The sequence below is a fragment of the Schistocerca gregaria genome, chromosome 11, assembly GCF_023897955.1.
Source record: "Schistocerca gregaria isolate iqSchGreg1 chromosome 11, iqSchGreg1.2, whole genome shotgun sequence".
NCBI classification, from domain to species: Eukaryota; Metazoa; Arthropoda; class Insecta; order Orthoptera; family Acrididae; genus Schistocerca; species Schistocerca gregaria.
In genome coordinates, this window is record NC_064930.1 from 59,546,317 (window position 1) to 59,567,378 (window position 21,062).

General features: G+C 40.8%; 1 protein-coding gene across 3 annotated transcripts in view; it reads left to right on the forward strand.

Annotated features, from left to right (window-relative positions):
* LOC126295410 (brain acid soluble protein 1-like) overlaps positions 1–21,062 on the forward strand; it is a 146,715-nt gene that overhangs the window by 107,553 nt on the left and 18,100 nt on the right. The window contains exons 1-6 of one of the 3 annotated variants that reach the window (XM_049987892.1): positions 1,063–1,354; positions 2,794–2,898; positions 3,544–3,676; positions 11,267–11,481; positions 15,778–16,053; positions 20,069–20,366. In XM_049987892.1, the coding sequence (XP_049843849.1) occupies positions 1,298–1,354; positions 2,794–2,898; positions 3,544–3,676; positions 11,267–11,481; positions 15,778–16,053; positions 20,069–20,326 (1,044 nt within the window). In that variant the 5' untranslated portion in view covers positions 1,063–1,297 and the 3' untranslated portion in view covers positions 20,327–20,366. Of the gene's footprint in view, positions 1–1,062; positions 1,355–2,793; positions 2,899–3,543; positions 3,677–11,266; positions 11,482–15,777; positions 16,054–20,068; positions 20,599–21,062 lie in introns of those variants that run through there. The other 2 variants (XM_049987893.1, XM_049987891.1) reach the window with 2 other exon arrangements.

The following is a 21,062-nucleotide window of genomic DNA, read 5'->3' on the forward strand; positions in this document are numbered from 1 at the left end:
TAAGAAGTCTGAAACTTTTTAAATATATCATATAAAAAATATCTTTCGCCATTTGATCATACACTGCATTCATCATCTGTCGAAAGCATGATAGACGAACATTACTGAATGGAAACATAAAATGTAAGTTACGTAAATAAAAATGCTTTATTATGTCCGGGCTATTATGTGGAACTAATGTAGAGATTTTGTTACTGTCTTGGAATTCCTAGGACCAATATGTTGCCAGTATCGATAATGATAACAGGTAAAAATCATAGAGATTCTCAATACCCAGATTAGACGAGCACCGAATGTATAAATACACACGTAATTAAGTTTGCACCGAACTCTCCTTCTCGCATTTGGCCTTTTTTTTCTTTTAATTGGCGTTAGCATCGCTAAACGAATGTAAGTTCCCTCCTCTTTGAGCAGAATGTTGTAAGTCCAATTGCCATCATTTAACGGGAGACACTTGTGTCTTGTTCCTGATTGTTCTATTTATACATGTTAACCCCAAATAAAAAACTTCTTAGTTAAAATATTGAAAACAGGCGTATACCCGTTTGCACAAGCGAAGTTTCACAATTCCCCCACAGAAAATAATATTTCTTTTCGCCTTATGTACTTCTTATCCATTGTCTCCAGAAGAATCCTCCTCGATACTCGGGTGGACAGTAGCTGCCATCACGAGAAGAACAATGAATAATATGTGGCCACAAATGATTTAGCTATTTTCGCCCTTTAATTACAAAATCATTATCCTCACTGCTACTCGTGCTACTTAATAACTGTCGTAGTGCTGTGCAATGAAAAAAATATTGACAATACTTAAACGTGTGTAGCACTTAGTGCTTATAATATATTCTCATAAATAAGTACTCGAAGCATAGCATTTTACTATAGCTTCTGAATTTTTAATACGCTCTGTGAAGACGGCAAAACAGTGGTGTTTGTAATTATTAAACCAGTATTATTTCCAGTAACAGTGAATATACCTGTCGGTTCCGTAACATAGAACCATTTTTGTCATAAATGACGTGACTTCACTGCTGGTGGTGCGATTTAACATCGAATATGTCGCAAATTCTGCTGTGTTTTCGGTGGAAACACTGTTAAAATTACCGCGCCAGTGCCCGCATTCCCGCTCGTGGCAGCACCGTCCTGTATTTTTGAAGTTCAAACTTCAAGATGCGTCACGTGACCCACGCTAACCGCCATCTTTGTCTGCTGTATAAACAAGAGGCCGGGGAACCTTAACGATTTCGACAGTTTTGTGCTGGTTAACGTGTTTTTAAGTGTTTTTTAGTGCTTTAAAATGTCTGGGGAGAAAGCCGATATCAAGAAGGAGAACGCTACGGATGCCGCAAACAAGGTAATACTATAATATCGTCTCTATATGCATGAGAAGTTGTTATTCCACGCTGAGCCAACGTGATGCGTGAGAAAACGGAAGGTGAACCTAAGCTGTTGGAAATTACCCGTTGTATGGCGCTTTAAATTATTAAACAGCAGTGAAATTATTGACAATTGGGCGTTTATGTAGTCGGAAATCGCATGAAAATTATTGGAACACGCAAGCATTGTATAGGGAATCTAATTTTAAAGATTGCTGTTTGCCCTTCAATGGCGGGATGGTGTTATAAACTTCGGCCATAGCGTCCATCTGGCGGGAAAGCGGCGAACTTCGTTATCGGCGGTAAATGAATGTAGATTAAATATCTGTTGCCCAGTTTATTAATAAGTAGGCATTGTAGTTATATAATTAAAACTGAATGTAAGAAAACTTCATTGTAATCTGAAAATTTTATTTTACATGCGGTGTGGCGTATGTTAATAGGTAGAAGGGGACAAACATGTTCGCGCCGGTAAGGTGTTTTGAAGTAATTATTATATATTCAAGGCTTTGAATAAGTAAGTATAACATAAATATAAACTTGATGTTGAGGTAATTACCGGCTTGGTGTGCATAATATGGTTGAGATGGTAGAAAAAGTGGAAAATCACCTTGCCTGTTAGCTCCTAACCTGTTATAGGTATGTTTTTTATGGTGTTGGCGGTTACGTGAAAGTCCAGAACGCTTTTTGCAGCTTATGTAGCATTATACTTTGTATGTATTGATTGTTTCAAATGAAATCTGGTAAGAAGATCCCACTCGTTATTCATTTGCAGAGAGATAATCAACGGTGAGTAAAGCGAGTGGGATTCAGAATATAATTGCACATTTTTTTTTCTTGTCAGAGATATGTAGCAAATTGATTTGCATACATTTTAAGGATGAAGATTCAGGTCTACATACCCTATGATGTTCAAGGTAACTTTTATTGTGGTGGGTTATTTCATGAACAGTATATAGTAATACGAAGAATATTGATTGCAATGTTGCAGTTGTAGTGTGTGTGTGTGTGTGTGTGTGTGTGTGTGTGTGTGTGTGTGTGTGTGTGTGTGTGTGTGTGTGTGTGTGGAGATGGTGTTCTATAACCCATTACGTATTTGTTTCACTTCCATCCCGTGCCAAGTGATTCATATTTCCATGCTCTGAACATTAGTTTTCTTGCCTTGTTTGGCAGTCCACACTGTGTGTGCCTTAGTGCTGTACCATGTTAAAAATGTTAGTCTTTGATTCATTGAAACAAAATTTAGATCGAAGTTTCCAGGCTCGCTGCCGCTGAAATGTTGTTCTGTGTAATCATTACCTACTTAAAATCAAGGGAAACATACAGCAGTTGATTATTTGAATGCCATAACATGATTATTATTGTGCATTATCTTCAAACCTTTTAGCAGTTTAGTTACATACATTTGTTTTTACAGGAGGGAGAAGATGAAACACCCCAGGGTGGGCGGCAAAGAAAAAGTGGCAGTAAGCGTGTCTCCACAATTACCCGATTAGCTCAGGAAGGAGAAGCCCTTGTAAAGGTAATAGATCTGTCTATTTTATTTTATGGCCTGTAATTTTGCTAATAAGAGTTTGTTCTATAGTAATGGCAAATTTTATTGGTTCTGTGAACTTTGGGTTTTGTCTTTGTGTGAAGAAATGTATACATTTTCATTCTGTTCTCACGCTGTTGATAAAAATTAATGTTCAGGATTCTGTTATTGCATATGTTTTACATACACTGATAAGTCATAGAAACAAGAAGTCTAACTGTCTTGATCCTTCAGAATTGTGATCAGGTTCATTGTAAAGGAACAGAACTACAGCAGGAAAGGACTGTTGATGGTTAAACCTTCCCATTACATAAAACAATGTACTTTGATGATGCCATTTACTTCCCAGTTCTGTGTGTAGTGAGCTTCTGAAGTCTTGCTCTGTGTTGCATATTGCACCCAGCTACAGTTCACCTGTCTAGTAGTGTCCATCAGTACAGCTTCTTTTCCCGTTTTTCCTCTCTTTTTTTTTTTTTTTACATTCTTTAGAATGATGTAGTACAAATTATTGTGAAACAAAGTAGTAGTGCATTTGACTTAGGCTACCAGCAGACTGCTCAATAAGTGTACATTTGTCTCCGATTAAATGTGTATGCTTTGCAGATGCTGTGCTAAAAATATGTTGTTTTTTAGGATTTAAATAAGGAGGACCCTGGCTCAGAAAACAGGAGAAGAACACGCTCGTCAACACGAGGTGCTGTTTCCACACCGCCCCCTCCGCCGGCAAAGAGAGAAAAGAAGACACCTCCATCTGGTGGGGGAAGAGGTTTGTTGTGCAAATCTTTTGTATATCAGTTACAATTAGTCCGATCAAATGGACCAAGAGATTTTGTGAACTAATAAAAGTTAATATAGTACACTGTTTTGATTCTAGGTTATTAGTAATCATAGTGCATGTATTTTGAAGTAGGTGTTTTCCTGCACTCCCACTAACAGAATTTTGTGGGTTCTGTAGGATATTTTTCAAATATTTTGGCATCGGGGTCCAGGTCCACCTGTGACTTGTTGCTAGAGAATATTGTAACTCGATTCTGTTTTTACACCAGTTATCTCTGTTTCTGTGCAAATATGTTCACTACAGTGAAAAAGGTAGCAATATGCAATCAGTGGAAGGGACTACATGAAACACAGAGTAGTAAAACAACCCTCAGATATCTGTGAAAGTACACTGGTGTGCAAAATCTTAGGGATGAAAGTAACTTCAGCATGAAGTTTCTGCCAAGTAACATAGCTTGATGCAACTTAGCCTATACCTATGCTACAGTATAATGCCGAAGGTAACTGAAAGATATATGTAATGACACAAACAGAAATGGCACTTTTATGTAAAGACAATGCTTACACTGAAGTTGTGGCAATTCATGATGGCCCCATGCACATTAGGTAAGATGAGATGTTGTTCTTAAGAGGGTGTGTGGTCACCACAGTTCACCATGCTTGTTCTGTGACATGCTCCCATGCTGGCCATAAGGCTGGTAAGGAGTTCTTGTGGTAGGGCATTGCATTCCTCCTCCAGCTCAATTGACAAGTACTAGATAGTCGTCAGTGTGCAGGAAAATGGCACATTATGTGTCCGAAATGCATCTGTACTGTGCTCAATAGGATCTAAGTTTGGTAAGGTGGGAACAGGCAGACCAGTCCATTCGCCAAGTAACTTCTAATTCCAAGTGTGTGTGTGTGAAGTATATAATTCAAATACAGCTAAAACAGTTGCTTCTAAGGAGAGTAGGATGTGCTACTTCATGTGTTGATGACTGCAAGGAATTCTGCTAGGAAAAGCTTGATGTTAATAATCTGTGATGGGGCAAAGTCTCTCTCTCTCTCTCTCTCTCTCTCTCTCTCTCTCTCTCTCTCTCTCTCTCTCTCTCTCACACACACACACACACACACACACACACACCTCCCCATTGCACTTCTTTGATTTTTGAGTGGTGTGTCATACTGCTGTAGGGGCAGTGTCTTCTCAGACAAAAGTTATTTCACAGCATATACATACCCTTGGATGCAAGGTGTCACGAGATAGATAAACATTTTTAATAGTCAAATAATGGAAAGAGTGAAAATAATCATTCTCCACGTAGTTGCATTGAGCGATCAAAAAGTATACAAATGAAATTGAATCTGCAATGATGAGAAATCACTCGCCGTTATGCTCAAGGGCTTACGGAGGCCTGAACTAATCAGCACTAGTCGTCAAACTTTGTCCACATATGAATCACCTGTCCCATTCCCATGTCATTAATTCCATAACCACCTCCACTGATCTGCTGGACTGGACTGGAACATGTAACCACTTACTCTACCAGTGGTTTTGCTACCTTTCAATGTGGCCTAAAATATCTCCCAGTGGTAGTCCATTGACATCTGATGTATATTAAATATTCTGCTTTGACCAAGTACCCTCTCCTCAGACACCCTGCCATGTGGGTTGTATCTCTGTGGATATGGTAGATGTAGATTTAAGACCTGTCTATGCATCCAACACATCCTATTCCAGTCCTGTCTGTGCTGTACGATACCATATAAGAGACAGAGCTAACTTCGAGAGCAGTTCTGTCATATACTGGCTCTCTTGTAACTCTTGTCTTATGTGGGAGTGACCACCAGTAAGCTCTCTGCCCAAATGACTGGACACTGCCATGTTGTGCCCGAGAGCAACAATGGCACACGATTTGCCAGTGAAAATATATGCGTACAGTCATGTTAAAAAATATTTGTAAGGGAATACACGGAACCTTTATACCTTATCCATTGTGGTAAGTTTTCCCTACATAGCAGATAACTGTATTTTTCTAATTCAATAGGGCTGACGTTTCACATGAAGGAAAGGTAATTAAATGGAAATTACTTCATCAAATTATGGTCTTATTTGCAGACTGTAGGTGTCTGCTCTATAGTTTTTATAATACATATGCCATTCTTTCCTTTGATACATTATCGTTTCATGCAAGATCACTCAATATAAAAAATATCGAAGTTGTAATGGAACACTTCCAATGTGTCACAAAAATGATGCAAGGTAATAAAATAAAGACCAGGAAGACACAAATGTTACTACAACATGAATGAGCAGGGTAAAAATTAGGTTATCTTCAGATGTTAGAGACAAAAACACTGTTCACCCGCCAACATCATTAGCAAACCTTTCTTCCTGACACACCTCACTCTTAGTGCTCCATTCTGTTGACCTGTGTGACTGCTCCATCGAGTGCAGATTGATCTTTAATGTGGGCAGGTTTGTACACACATACTATGTCTTGAGTCACTACGAATTAAGATAGAAAGAAATTAAAGACATTAGCTGCAAGTGGGCATTGCATTAAGTCAGTGAGGAAAGTAGAAAATTTGTGCCTGCTTACTAGACAGATGCGCTGACTACGCCATCCGGACACAGTGGTTACCGCAATCGCATGGACGATCCAGCACTCCACCATGTGTCAGACCCAAACTGTCAAAGTACACATGTCCGAAAGATAACACACTACATAATATAATTATGGCAATGACGGCCAGTGATCCCTTAAGTGCTGATGTGCACACAAAGCTCAAAATCTTAGGGGAATTGGCGAGATGTAATTCCTTTGTGTGTCTATACTTTAGTCTGCTTTCTCTCTCTCTCCCCCTCTCGTTTGCTCCTATGCCTCCTTCGATTATTACGTATATATGGGACGTATCCCTCTTCTGTTACCTTGTGGAGTCCATTTTCGGCACTTGCTTCGTAGGCTTAACTTTACACTATCTGCAGCTTTCCTGGTGGGTGTGAACCCTTCACTACCTCGGCTACGTGAAGTGTCCCATGTTCACCTTGGGCTTCATTCACTTTCTAAGGACACTACTCCATCCTTGCTCTAATGTTTTCAGTTTCATGGCCTTTGCATGGAACTTCTCGATAGTACCTTCGTGCACACTGATGGCTCTCGGACTGGCTGTTGGGTCAGGTGTGCCTTCATCATTGGCGCCCGTGTCTTTCGATATCGGCTCCTGGCACACTGTTCAGTATTTACAGCCAAGCTCTTTGTCCTGTATCAGGCCACAGAGTACATACGGTGACAGACTTTCCGATTGTATCCTCTGCCGAGACTCTCTCGGTGCCCTTCAAAGTCTATGTGCGCTGTACACTGCTCATCCCTTAGTGCAATGGGTCCAGGAAAACTGTCGCTTGCTCACTCTTGGTGGACCCACTGTGATGTTTATGTGGGTTCCTGGTTATGTCGGTCTGCCAGAAAACGAGACTGCTGTCAAGGCTGCAGTCCTCGTACCTCAGCCCAAGAGTTCCTTTATTTCCTCCAATGATCTCTGTGTTGCGGTCTGTCAAGAGGTGGCGTCCTTTTGGCACTGCCCATGCTCCTCCCGTCACGGGAATAAGCTCCGACTTACTAAGCCTCTCCCAGCGGCTTGGACGAGCTCCTCTCTGGCCACTTGCAGGGATGAGGTCATTTTAACTAGGTTGCGTATTGGGCACTGTCTTTTTAGACATGAATTGATAAGTGGCGCTACCCCACCACTTTGTACACACATTGTGCCCAAGTTTTCACTGTGTGCCACTTCCTGATAGAGTGCACATTTTTTACAGCCATTTTAGCAAATGATGCGCAAGCTGTCGACCGCATTTTACTCATCTGCCAGAGCAATATGGTAAAGGCCATTTCATTTTTAGTTTTGGACCTCCGTTTCTATTTTAGCTCTTTCTCGACAGCACTGTTTTTAGCTGTCTTCTGTTATGGCAATTGGGACTGATGTATAGTTGTTTTTCAACTCCTCTCTCGGACGTGTATGTTCCCAGTTGATTTTTTTGTGCCTTAAAGCAAAGAAACAAACACCTTCCCAGCACATTGCGAAAAGTGAAGAACTTTTCAGGGCCTTGCGATTCTAGCCTAGTCATATGGACAATCATCCTGCTGGAAGATTTTGTCACAGTTAGGAAAAGCATTGAGCATGTAGGGATGCGCTTGTTCTGAAGTAATGTTAAAGTAGTCCACCGCTGTCCTGGTGCCTTCATTACTGTCACAGGTCCCAAAGAAGCCCACATGAATACTGCTTGTAGCATAATGCCGTATTTACTCGAATCTAAGCCGCACTTTTTTTCCGGTTTTTGTAATCCAAAACACCGCCTGTGGCTTAGAATCGAGTGCAAAGTAAGCGGAAGTTCTGTAAAATGTTGGTAGGTGCTGCCACAATTAACTTATGCCGTTGAATATATGTAGCGCTACAGTGGTATGCTTTGCAGGCACAAAGATAAATACTGGTGCCAAAACCTCTGCGTCAGTAAATAAATGAAGGTGGAAGACAAGATTTTTTTTTCTCCGCCCCGAGTTTCGACCACTGCATTTTCATACATTATCAAACGAAGTAAATACAAATTCCATATTGCTCATCTTCGAATATAGCAGCCTTTCAATGTACTACGAAAATCCGACTGACAAGACTGTTTGGGACGTTTGTCAACATGGCCAACTCAATGTTTGAATTTTTTCCTACTTGTGACAAGAGATGGTTGCTAATAGGAACTTTTATGAATTGTGAATCACATGCAGTATTCTCTTCACCATAAGAATAATACAAATATAAACATTTTGCCATGTATTCTTCCGTGTTTGCTGCTATCTTATTTAAATCCTGTCTGCCTAATGAACTACGAAACTTGAGTGAGACAACAGCAAACGTGGAAGAATATACGTATCATGCCATGTTTATATTCATATTATTCTTATGTCGAATAGTGATACAGTCAGAAATGAAGGACGACAACTGACTAGATTTTTAAATCTAAGATGACTCTAATTTCTGTCCAGAATGTAAATGTACCAAAGAGGCCTCTGCAAAGATTTTCAAATGAAGAAAAATTTTCGCTAAACTCTCCTTCACAACATCTTCTATCACACGCAGTTTATTATTTGGTTTATGTTGATTATTATCAAAGAAAGCAGCCGTGTAAGTAACAACAAATAGCAGTCTCTTGCCGTTGTTTCGCTAATGAGACGATTCCCCCCCCCCCCCTCTCTCTCTTCTCTCTCTCTCTCTCTCTCTCTCTCTCTCTCTCTCTCTCTCTCTTTTAATCTTTTAAATTGGAAGCGGCAGTAGAGCGCACAAAAGCAAGTCATGCCCCGAGTGGCGACAGGTTGTAAACAGTCATTATCAAAATGCGACAAACAATGCATTACACAGTTCAATAATGCATTTTCAGCTTAGAGTGACGTAAACACATATAACAAAGAGAACGGCACTTATCAGATCAAAGAAAAATTAGCAATCAATTCAAACCAGACGAAGCACGTGAAAAAGGAAGGGTACCCGTGTAAATGTATACGGAGCGCCTGATGCATAGCAATGGCTACCTGGTAAACCAAACTTCTGTAGCTGTATTGTCATTCATTTGGCCTAAATTGTGTATCATATTACAATGGACCAACTTTGTTTCGATTTGGAGGCCCGGTGTAAAACTTTCCTCCCCCCCTTGAATTTAGAGTCTCCAATTTCAGGTGCGGCTTAGATTTGGCAATTCCCCCCCCCCCCCTTTATTTCGAGTGTAATTTTTCAGGTGCGGCTTAGATTCGAGTGCGCCTTAGATTTGAGTAAATACGGTATGGCCCACACTGTCTTCCATGTGCAGCATGGTGCTTGTTTCGAGCAACTGTTTTATTTGGATGACTGTACATCTAGCTTCACCATCATTGTGATGTAAGAAGTGACTGGGTGACATGTTTCCATTGACACACAGTCCAATCTCAACTACTCCTTGCCTGTGGAATTGTGTTAGACAACATCACTAGGTATATGTGGAAACATGCAGCAGTTGTCTGCTGCGGTGCTCCAAAACTCTTGTGCCTGCAGCACCATTGTACTCTGTCACCAGACCTGCCGCAGATCATAATCGGCCCTCCTCAACAGAGTGAGTGAGCCTCTGATCTCCACATTCTATGAAGTGAAGTGGATGTCGAGCAGTAGTTTTCACCACCTGTTTAGCGCTTCCCATAGATTCTCTCAACAGTAGCACACAAATAACTGAACCAGTTTTGCTGCTTCTGATATGATATGCTTGTGTGCAGGCTTAGGCTCATAACAATCTGTCCTTAATCAGATTTGATTTCAATGGATAACCACATTTTGTGGCCTGTATTGTCACTTGAGAGATTGCTTATTTGTCTTGGCTCTGCTTACACGATTGTGATTGCGTCATGTGCATGCAATGCCACCAGACAGCATACTGTCTCACGGTGAACAGTGGTTGTATTCTTGCTAATATCAGTGTATCATTTGCACATTCTATGTTGAAACATTATCATTGGCTACACAAATCAGCTGATCTATCGTCATATTTTCTCCTGACTGCTCATGATAGTACACAGACAACATGTTTTTGCATTTTGTTTTAATTTCCCCCCTTCAGCTGGTTGAGAAGGCTGGGGTAATACTATTTGGTTATACTACAGCTCTGACAGTGATACTTCTAAAACAGTATATTGTCTTTGCCCCAGAAAACCAAACACTGTGACTGGTTTGGTAGATTTCTGGCCGCAGGCCGTCGATTGTTGCACTGATCCACTATGGTGTCATTTCCCTGATCATATTTTGGGTGTGGGATCATAAATGTGGAACTAGGTTTCATCCCCAATAACCAACAGAGTCAGAAAGTCCTGTGTAGTATGAAATTGGTCCTGAAAAACACTGGATGTTTGAATTCATGTCTTGTTCTAATTATTGTTGTATCATATCAGCACTGACTTTGCTGGAAGCTATTTGTGCCTAAGATACTGTCAGTAATAAATCCAACACATATTCAGATCATGTCCAGTGTATCATCATCTTACTAGTGGATGTATGCCTAGTTTACATTGCTCTTTCTAGGGTTCAGTTGAATTGTTTTCATTTTAAAAACAAATGTTGAAATATTTTGTCTAAAATGGAAACAACTCAAGAGTAACACTGAGAAGCACATCATTAATCAATCACACTGAGAAAATCTGAGAGATATTTGTCAATCTTTAAGGATGGGCCTGCAGACAGCTTTGCTTATGATCATGTTTTTCACTGTTGCGGACCATCAATGAATTCACATTCGTTTATTTCATCTTTTTACAACAGAACTATTGCCTTTCGATCTAACCTAGCCTTGGGAAACACTACAGATGTGATTGACACTGCAAATAAGATTTTCTATTTAGATAGAAAAAGTTTGAAAGTGCTGTGCATCAATAGCAAGGATACTAATATGAAGAAACCTCAAAGCGAACATAAGGTTGTCCACCTAATTTGAGGAGCATCTTTTGTGGCGTACAGATGTCATCTGATTTAGAGTATGTCATACATTAACTGTTGGCTATTTTGCTCATTTCAAGATATCCCCCTTAATTTTCAGGCTCGAAGCGTGGTCGTCCCAAGAGAGATGCCGACGAGAAAGAGGCTGCTGGTGGAGCTGACGAAGATGCAGGGGCGCCACCAGAGAAGAAGGTGGCAGAGCAGAAGGAGGAGGGTGACGCAGGCAGTGCCGAAGACAGAGCCGACTCTGGCAAGGATGCGGCTCCAGCAGAAACCTCTGCTACAGCGCAAGAGGACAAATCTGAGAAAATGGATGTAAGTCTGTAGTTATTGTTAAACAAGAAACATGGTCAATTTTTTTCTATATGCTGTGATGCTGACTTCCACTTTTGTCTGTAAACCCATGCCTGTCCCTATATCTTTCTTCAGGTGTGGTTATCTATTCTGGCACTGATCTCATTGATAGTGTACAATCACACAAACATTGTATTCACATCAAAATTTGTACCAAGTTTAAATGCAGGCATTGTGTGTCTCTACTTTCATTTACGAATCACATAAAAATAATGATGATGTTCAGATGGAGATCCTTCATGCACGAGCAAATGCAGCCTATTTTGTCTAAGCAGAAATTATAACACCAGTACAGTTAAGTATGACACACAATGCTCCAAATGACCATATCCCAGAGGCCATAAGCACGTTTGCTTCTGTTAGGTAATCATGTAGCAGGTCACACGATGCCATTTGTTATTTACCATTAAAAACACCTAAAAATAATGAGCAGTGTTTATTCTCTCTCTGCTTTACCATCTGAACTTTACATATACACTATGCGACGCTTAAATCTGGACATATGACTTTTTTAATAAAATTTGTTAAAACAAAATACAAATGAAAATCCTTTTACATACAAGTAGTAGTATCTTTCAAGAGTGACATAACATCCCGTTGAGCCACAATGAGTGCATCCATTCTCGTACTGAAGTGATCGCTCACATTACAACAGCACTGTCCATATTCGTGAATGCTGCTTAGATAGCAGTGCACAGAGTTGTTGACATTAGCATGCCTCATCTTATTGGTAACTCTTTAGACTATGCTCCAAAGTAGTCAAGGGGGTTCAAATTCAAACTATTCGGAGGCCGGAACTCCTTTGACCAGAACATGTCAACATTATCTGAGAGCCAGTTTTGGACTAAATGGCTCTTATCAGCCCCTCCTCTGCCAAGCATTGTTTGCTTGCTGACATTCAGTACTGATTACAATTTCCTCTCACTTGCCACAGATCCTCTGGAATCAGTGCCAGAGCATTTTTGATGACTGCTGCGGTATGACACGAGTTTCCTCGAATAAGGTTTCTTCACCAGGTTAGCGGAACTCTCCCCAAACTTCTCCGAAGCATTATACTTGGCCATGTATCGTAAACAGTTGCATCTTTAGTGCCCGAAGAATCTTAACTATTTCAATGGGGGAATGGCCAGCACAAAGACTTTGCATAATTGCAGCTCTTAGGTTTTACCTTGTCTGTTTCAACTTGGCCATTTTGAGGTTCTGACTGACGGATGCCTAGGGCTTTCGAGAGCCTCTGCCGGAAGTATGATGTTGTGGGAAATTCAAATTGAAATGTGCCCAGTTTCAAGTACCGCATTCTGTGCAGTCATTCATACCCTCCTGTATGACAGAGCAGAAACCCTTGTTCCCGTGGGAGCTGTACTACTGTTTACAGCACTCTACCTGCCATTTCTCAAGCAGAAAACTTCTAGTGCTAAAATTTTGCCTGATTCAAGACCAAAGGATAACTGTGGGTACAACTAAAATTAAAACATATTTGGATGTGCTTAGTGACATTGAGATCAATACTTTCTCTGGAGTTATAATTTTAGGTGATTTTTGTAGTAAATAGACTTCAAAACAATTTTACGTCACTGCAAGTGCATAAGTGCTGTGTTAATTGAGTGAAGATAGCACTACTCTCAACACTGTTGACCCTTGGATGTATGTATCTGAATTTCTCTTTCAGAACTCTCTCATGACATAATACCTCACTCTTCTGCACCCATACATACATTTTGTATCCTTTACTGCCACTGTTACCAGTGGTGGTAGTATTATTGCTACTATAATTATTAATCATTACTATTATTCCAAATGGTCATAGATTCATCCAAATCTTGTCAGATAATCTCTCTATTAGGTAGTGAAGCAGCTGCAAGACAAAAGCGTTTTTCCTTTATTTTTACATGTTTCTTCTCAGCCGGAAGCATCTTGAGAACCATGGTAAATTCAAATGTGTTACAATAGCATCAAATGAAATAAAACCACATACTCAACACTAACTCCTTTTTGGTAACCAAAGGCCTCATATTAAATGTTTATGGCATGTGCATCGCCGCTGCGAGGTGGCGCAGTGGTTAGCACACTGGACTCGCATTCGGGAGGACGACGGTTCAATCCCGTCTCCAGCCATCCTGATTTAGGTTCTCCGTGATTTCCATAAATCGTTTCAGGCAAATGCCGGGATGGTTCCTCTGAAAGGGCACGGCCGATTTCCTTCCCAATCCTTCCCTAACCCGAGCTTGCGCTCCGTCTCTAATGACCTCGCTGTCGACGGGACGTTAAACACTAACCACCACCATGCATCGCCGCTGTCAGACATGAACTGTTACAGTTATCTTAAACTCTGTCAGGTACATTCAAAGATAAACCAACAAGAAGTAACATTTCTTGTTGGGGAGCCAGAGCCCTATCAGTATACACTTTGGTGGGAAAGCACCTCATTAAACATAATGCAAGGCAAGAAACAAAAGTATCATGAAACCTTAGGATCTGACACTTTTTTGGGCTTCAACACATTTTCGAATTTGCACGTTTTGCTCTTTGTGTTTGGCTTAATGATGTACTTTCCAACCAAAGTGTCTATCAGTACAAAAAGAAATGATACTTCCTGGTGGTTTTTAACTTCTGAATGTAACTGACAATAGAGTTTACAATAACTACAGGTTGTCCATAAAGTCCGTGAACACTTCAATCCTACCCCACCCACCCACAAATATGCAAACTGTGAGTGGCCCGGCAGATGTCAATACATTAATCATATTCTTGCCATACTCGTCCCAGCATGGCATCGTTAACTGTGGCAGTCTTTCCCGGAGCTCTGCTGCACCACGTGGTAGAGGCAGTACATACATCAGATCTTTAATGTGTCCCCACAGAAAAGTCACACGGAGTGGGGTCTGGTGATAGAGGAGGCCATTTCGTGAAACAGCTGTCCCCTTCTGTAGCACGGCCGATCCGTCAATGTGGCAGCTCAGTGTTCAGGTACCCACGAACTTCATGATAAAAATGGGATAGATCCCCATCCTGCTGAAAGATGAACGGAGAGTCCGATTGCATTTGAGGCATAAGCCACTGCTGCAACATGTCCAAGTAGGAATACCCAGTGACTGTGCTCTCAGCAAAGAAGAATGGCCCATACAGTTTGCGACATGACAAGGCACAAAAAGCATTTATCTTTGGGGAATCACGCTCAAATTCAATGCATTTGTGTGGATGCTTTGTTCACCAGATTTGACAATTATGCATGTTCACTTTCCCATTAGTGTAAAAAGTGGCTTCGTCGCTAAAAATTAAGTGATCAGCAATGGTACCCTCATTCTCATTCCGTTGTTGCAACTGTGAACAAAACTCAATGTGTGTGTCATTGTCATTGAGCCTCTGCACTAGCTTTAATTTGAATGGTTTCATAGACAACTTCTGTCACAGGACTTCCCACACTCACTGGAGCCATTTCGAGTTCGCAGGATGCACAACGCACCGATTTCCTTCGACTCCTTATGACTGTCTTTCATACCCGTTCCACATTGACTTCACTCACACTGGGACGTCCGCTTCTCTTTGCTGGGCACAAGCAACCCGTCATAATGAATTTGTTGTGCCAGTGGTAAATGGCCTTCCTTGTCGGTGGCTTCTTACCATACTTGGTTCTAAACATCCGTTGAACAGCTGTAGCACACTTGTTTTGTCGAACTCGAAGACCCAGAATGCTCGCTTCGCACCTGAACTGGCCATGTTTGCGACCAGTGTTGACTACCGGCAAATTACCAAACTATGCTGTGAAAAGGTATACATGGAAAAAACCTTAAGGGTTTCTCTTCAAAATGACATATGTATGATATCTGTACAATGTTTGGTTCTTGTGTAATAAATAATTGAAAGTGTTCCCGGACTTTATAACACAGCTGGCTTACTCCATTTAATGTCTTGACATCAGGGCTGTACACCCCCAGAAACATTTAGTGCGTTACCACTGGCTACTAAAAGTGAGTTTCTCTGTTATAAGTTGAGCCTTTGATTTTATTTATTGTTGTAACATATTAAACTTCCCACAGTTATTGTGTAGATGTTAGCATTTGATGAACAAAATGTGTAAAAATAAAGTTTTTTGTGACTTTCAGCTGCTATACAATCTTATACTTTTTGTGCTCTCTGTTCTCCTGTAAGAGATGCTTCTAACTAAACATCTTCCCTGCCACTATTGCCGAGACCCTTGCCAGTCCAGTTTTGTAAAATACATCTATTTTTCATATTAATGTATGTTTTCTAACTTAGGTGGACACTCCGAAGGAAGAATCGGATACAACGGCGGAAGCAGACAGTGAGAAGAGAGGGGAACAGGCGAAACCTACTGCAGAGACCCCAAGTTCTGCTGAAGCCACTGCAGAAGAGAAACCTACCGAAGGAGAGGAGAAAGACAATGCAGAGGACAAGCCGGCAGCTGCGCCACTGGCAGCAACGGCCGCTCCACCGGTGGAAAACGATTCGGGCAAGGACGCTGTCACATCTGCTGAGCCCAAGGATGCTGCTGCCCCTTCACCTGCCAAGGAGGTCAGTTATCGCCAAAAATAAATTCCTTCTCTTAGTGTCAAACTCCTAGTTTTATATCTACATATGGCCATATTTGTGATGGAGGTAAATACATTGTCATTAAAGTTCGGCAGAATGCACCGTGCCTTCAGTTGTTAATGGGATAGTGTTGCTCGTGTTCACTATTCAGTATGTCTGTGTGGCTCGAAGAATAACGATGAGCTGAGAATGTGTGTGCATTGCCACTTTACGAAAAGAAGTGCTACAAGCAGAGAAAGTTGCCTACCAAATTTGCTTACACTGCCATTATCTTTTTTATTGTTCAGTTTTTGTCACTGTCTTCCATCCTATTCCACTTATTCCTTAATTCCCTATCCCCCTGAATCTAGAGCCCCATGTTTTGCAGATATATAGCTGGTGCAAAACTTTTTGACCAAATAGTGTGGCAGTAAATGTACGCCCATACACTGTATTCTTCCTTTAACTTTGTGTTTACTAAAAGGTTTCTGCCAGGCAAAGAAGGCATGCAGTTTGGGACAGTGAAGAAATTCCTTGGATTTCATAGAGTTCTATGTATGTGTTCTACAAGTCCAGTTGGGAAGGCTATGTTCATAAAAATATCAAACAAAGTAATTGAATGGCTCACAAACCGAAAAAAAAGTTGCATAAGCTGAATTTTTCATTTATATTAAGCTTTGGTGTAGGTCCTTCCAGACACTTTTAGTAATGAAGGTTGGTATGTTTCTGGATTGGCCACTGCCCGTTTACTGTATTTTCCTCTACAAGGACGACACACCAGGGAGTGCAGGTATCAGAAGAGCATGTTTCAGTAGTGCTTACTGTTTGCTAATGCCAAAGGGAGCCCTTGGTTTGGACAGGGATGTGCCCTCTGTTTTTGTGAAAAGAAGCCTCTTGAACTCAAGTATAAATTTCTGTGTCAGTGCCTATATAACACCCCAAATTGATGTTCATCTTCATAATAATTTTACAATTCATTTTTACTTGCTTTATATAATTTTCGCTATTATGTATTAGATAATGTAAAAAGCTGTGTATGAACTGTTGTGGTGCTCAGGTCAAAGATTCAATTTAATGCAGCTGTCCCCCCCCCCCCCCCCCCCACACACACACACACAAACTTTTACATGCACTAAACTCAAGCACCAAGTGTTGCTTGAGAAATGTCGAAGTTGGTGCCCATTTTGTTCCACACGCGAGTCAACAGATTCCCGTTTATTGAATCAACAGCTTCGACAGTTTGATTTCTCAGGTCTTGAAGAGTAGCTGCCGTAGGTGGGACAAAGACTTGGTCTATCATGTACCCCCACAAAAAACAGGGTGTCCCATAAAGCCAAAAGCAATTAACAAGATGTTGTTCACAAATTGCAACATGCAATTATTTCTCTTGTAGTGTAGTTGCCCTGTTGCTGCAACAAACAGCGGAGCTGCATCAAAACTTTGAACTTTCCACTGCCCAGTGACATGTGCAATGTGTTTGTCTTTTATAATTTGTAGTAAACAATTGAAATCTTTTTTTAAATCACCTTGTATTCTGTTTCTGTTTGAAGGGTTTATTGTGCATATTTTGTTTCTGTGTAAGGGCTAGACTCTAGACAAATGCTTTCAGAAGAGAGTTCAAACATTCAAATATATATTAAACATCAACTCTTTCAGAAATCTTTTTCTGCAACTGACAGCTGGATTTTATACCTTCGTTTCTGACATTGTGAGTCATTCTGCCACTCAAATAATGGAACTTGGCTACCAATTGATGTCTCATTCCCATTTGTGAGTTTCCTGAGCACCACCTGTTTTGATACCACCCTATTGCCCTTGTAATATTAATCTTAACATCATCTTTCTAGGTAGTCTCCCAACAAAATTACAATGTATTACAATGTCATTAGCAACCCCAAAACTTCTGGTTCTTTTTCTTGATTTTGTAATTCAGTTTCCAAATTTCTCCTTTTTTCCTTGTGCATTGAGTAACTTTAGGCATAGGCTGCAAACCCTGGCTTAATCACTTCAGTTTCTGCCTACCTTTAACTCCTTTTGACTCTTGTAACTGTGGTTTAGTTTTTGTGCAAATTGAAAACAGTCTTTCACTATCTGCATTTTATTATGGACACTATCAGAATTTCATAGTGTCTGTTGGGGAATTCACGCAAGAAAATGGTTATCTTAGCTTTCCAACTATAAATTGTTTAGTCTAGAAGTAAATAATGTTGATAGGGCATTTCCTAAGGCTTCATGGAATCGTTAATTTGGCAGTTAGTGGAAGAAGGGGGGGGGGGGGGGGGTAAAATTGCAGATGGAGACCAAGTTTGTGCTCAAATGGTTGTAGAGTGTAGTAATTATGCAAATACAAGAAGACTTGTACAAGATCTTTTGTTGTGGAGAGGTGCGTCAACCCAATCTTTGAAGTGTAGTGTAACAGTAAAGTGTTTGACAGTATTCAGAATGTGCCTTGTGAAAGGAAGTACTCACTATTCCAGTCTCTCTTCGGGGATTAGATTGACAGACGAAAGTGCAGCACGTTAACTATGTTTTCATAAATATTTTCATGTGGGCGTTGTGTAGAGCAGGATGTCTATGGAGTGCAGGTCACTGGGCATGTTACCAAATTCAAACTGAAATTGTCTAGTTATAAGACCACAAAGGGGTACATTGTTTTGATTAAAATATTGAGATGCCTTATAACAATAAATTTTGACATTTATGTGACTGTATGACCATATACTTATGTGTAAAGTGCTGATAAATTTGGTAGTGTGGGAGTCTGCTGCCAGTCTCTCATGAATGGATACACAGTTCGAGTAATTTTCATCTGAACATAAGATTTATATAGTTAAATGAGTTATCGCCAAACCATTGCGCCAATTTTAAATAGGAAACAGTAGTCAAGTCAGCATAATGTCCAAGACAGCTGCAGTGGGGTATCCAGCCGCTGTGGCCGAGCAGTTCTAGGCACTTCAGTCTGGAACCGCACGACCGCTACAGTCACAGTTTCGAATCCTGGCTCAGGCATGGCTGTTTGTGATGGCCTTTGGTTGGTTAGGTTTAAGTAGTTCTAAGTTGTAGGGAACTGATGACTTCAGATGTTAAGTCCCATAATGCTCAGAGCCTTTTTTCAGTGGGCTGGGTGCAGCAGTTTCACTTGCCTATCTAAACCGATCATGTAGTGTGATTTTGAAAACGTCTGAATGGCAGCAACTCGTAGAGCTCTATAGACAGCTGTTGTTTTCACCTGCAGCCATTTACACTTTGCATTTAAAAGCTGGCAACAGCACTGCTAGCTGTCTGGGATCACTTACTCTGACTCGACTTTAGTACCTACGTCACAGAGAATGGATACGTTTGGTTAGTAATTTAGTTCCCATACAATGAATGACAATGAGACACACAGTGCTGGAAAGGAAACTCGGAACAATTTTGTCCCTAGAAGTATTACAGTGTGTCACATACTTCAAATAAAATAACTTTGTTGACAGATTGTAGTGACTGGGGGGGGGGGGGGTGCAGCGTTGTCGCACAAGGGGCTGTATGCACCTATGAAACTGGCAACACAGTGAGCTAGTGGTGCTCGAGGAAGTTATATGATTGGTTGGTGGCTGACTCCTACCACCACTTGACTTGCGAAAACTACAGCCGTAAAATTATTTCAATTGAAGTATAAGTTAGTAATTTGCTACATGTCATTGCTCGAAATTCAATCTCCTCTACCCAGTACACTTTCATTTTAAGAAGTAATTTCGATATTTATCTGTTCAGAACTTTAGAAAACATTTGTCGTAGACACGGAAGCCTTTGATCTCCAAATACAAGATCCACTTACTGTCGAACGGTATATGTATCTATTTTAGAAATGTAAAGACTTCCGAAAGCTTAGGGGTAAACATTACCGCAGTCACATGACTTGGAGACAGTATGTTTATGACAAAAATTATGTTCTGTGCATCCAAATGCTAACTTGATAGACATTCTTGTTCTGTGAGGTACTGTGAAGTGTGGGAATTCTCAAGTGTGGACTTTGCAGGAGGCAACAGCACCTGCACCGTCGGTGACAAACAGCGAACCTCCGAGCCAAATACCTGCGAGCAGTGATGCGACAGACGAGAAGGAGAGCGACGCCGCACCGGCCGAACCTACGGTAGCGAAAGCTGCCGCGGAGGCTGCAGATGTCGCGAGCGCACCTGTCGAGAACAGCAGCAACGGGACTCCGGAGGCGGCAGCAGCCGGCAAGGACCAGCCACAGCAACAGCAGCAACAGACCACAGTAGTCACCATCGAGTAGTCAATGCGACTCCTGTCGTACCTGATGAAAATTTTATAAAGTGAGTAAAGTGTTGTACGGTGGCGACGTCAGCGCCAGAAAATGTTTGACGCCACTGTCGTGTCGAGGGGGGCCGAATGGCAGTGTTTTGTAGCTAAGTGTCACCTTTCTCAGATGATTTTGTAGTGTCATTTTCTTCAATTATATTTTTGTCTCTCATGTTTTTTCACTATTTGCACTTTGTACAGCACTGAAGATTTTCATTAAAATAATCGGAAAACCTGAACACATTACTGGCAGTGGTATGACTTTTGTATATTTTCACCTTTCAGAATATATTTTAATCCTTTGAGCTGATCGTTTCTGTCCTTATGCCTATCATACTGGCAGTCGTTTGCACAATGGCAGTCGTTTGCACATATGGCTGTTAAAGGAATGTGATGTTTTATTTCAGTTTCTACGGTGTGGGAATAGTTTGCGCAAAAATAACATTTTGAGGAATTTGTAACAATAGACCTTTCTGCTTAAAAATAACTTTCAGTGTGGTATACTTCGTAGCAGAACATGTCAGTGGTAAAATGTCACGCTACAAATCCATTGGTATCTGGTCCCTTCCCTGCAATTCTATGTCATTTATTTAGTTCTCTCCTGGTAGTGTTTTGTATACAGTGAAATCTCTAGATAACGTTTTTCAAGGAAGCACAAATTCTGAACACTGTATAGAGGAAAACACTATAAAGAGGAAGGTTTCCAAATA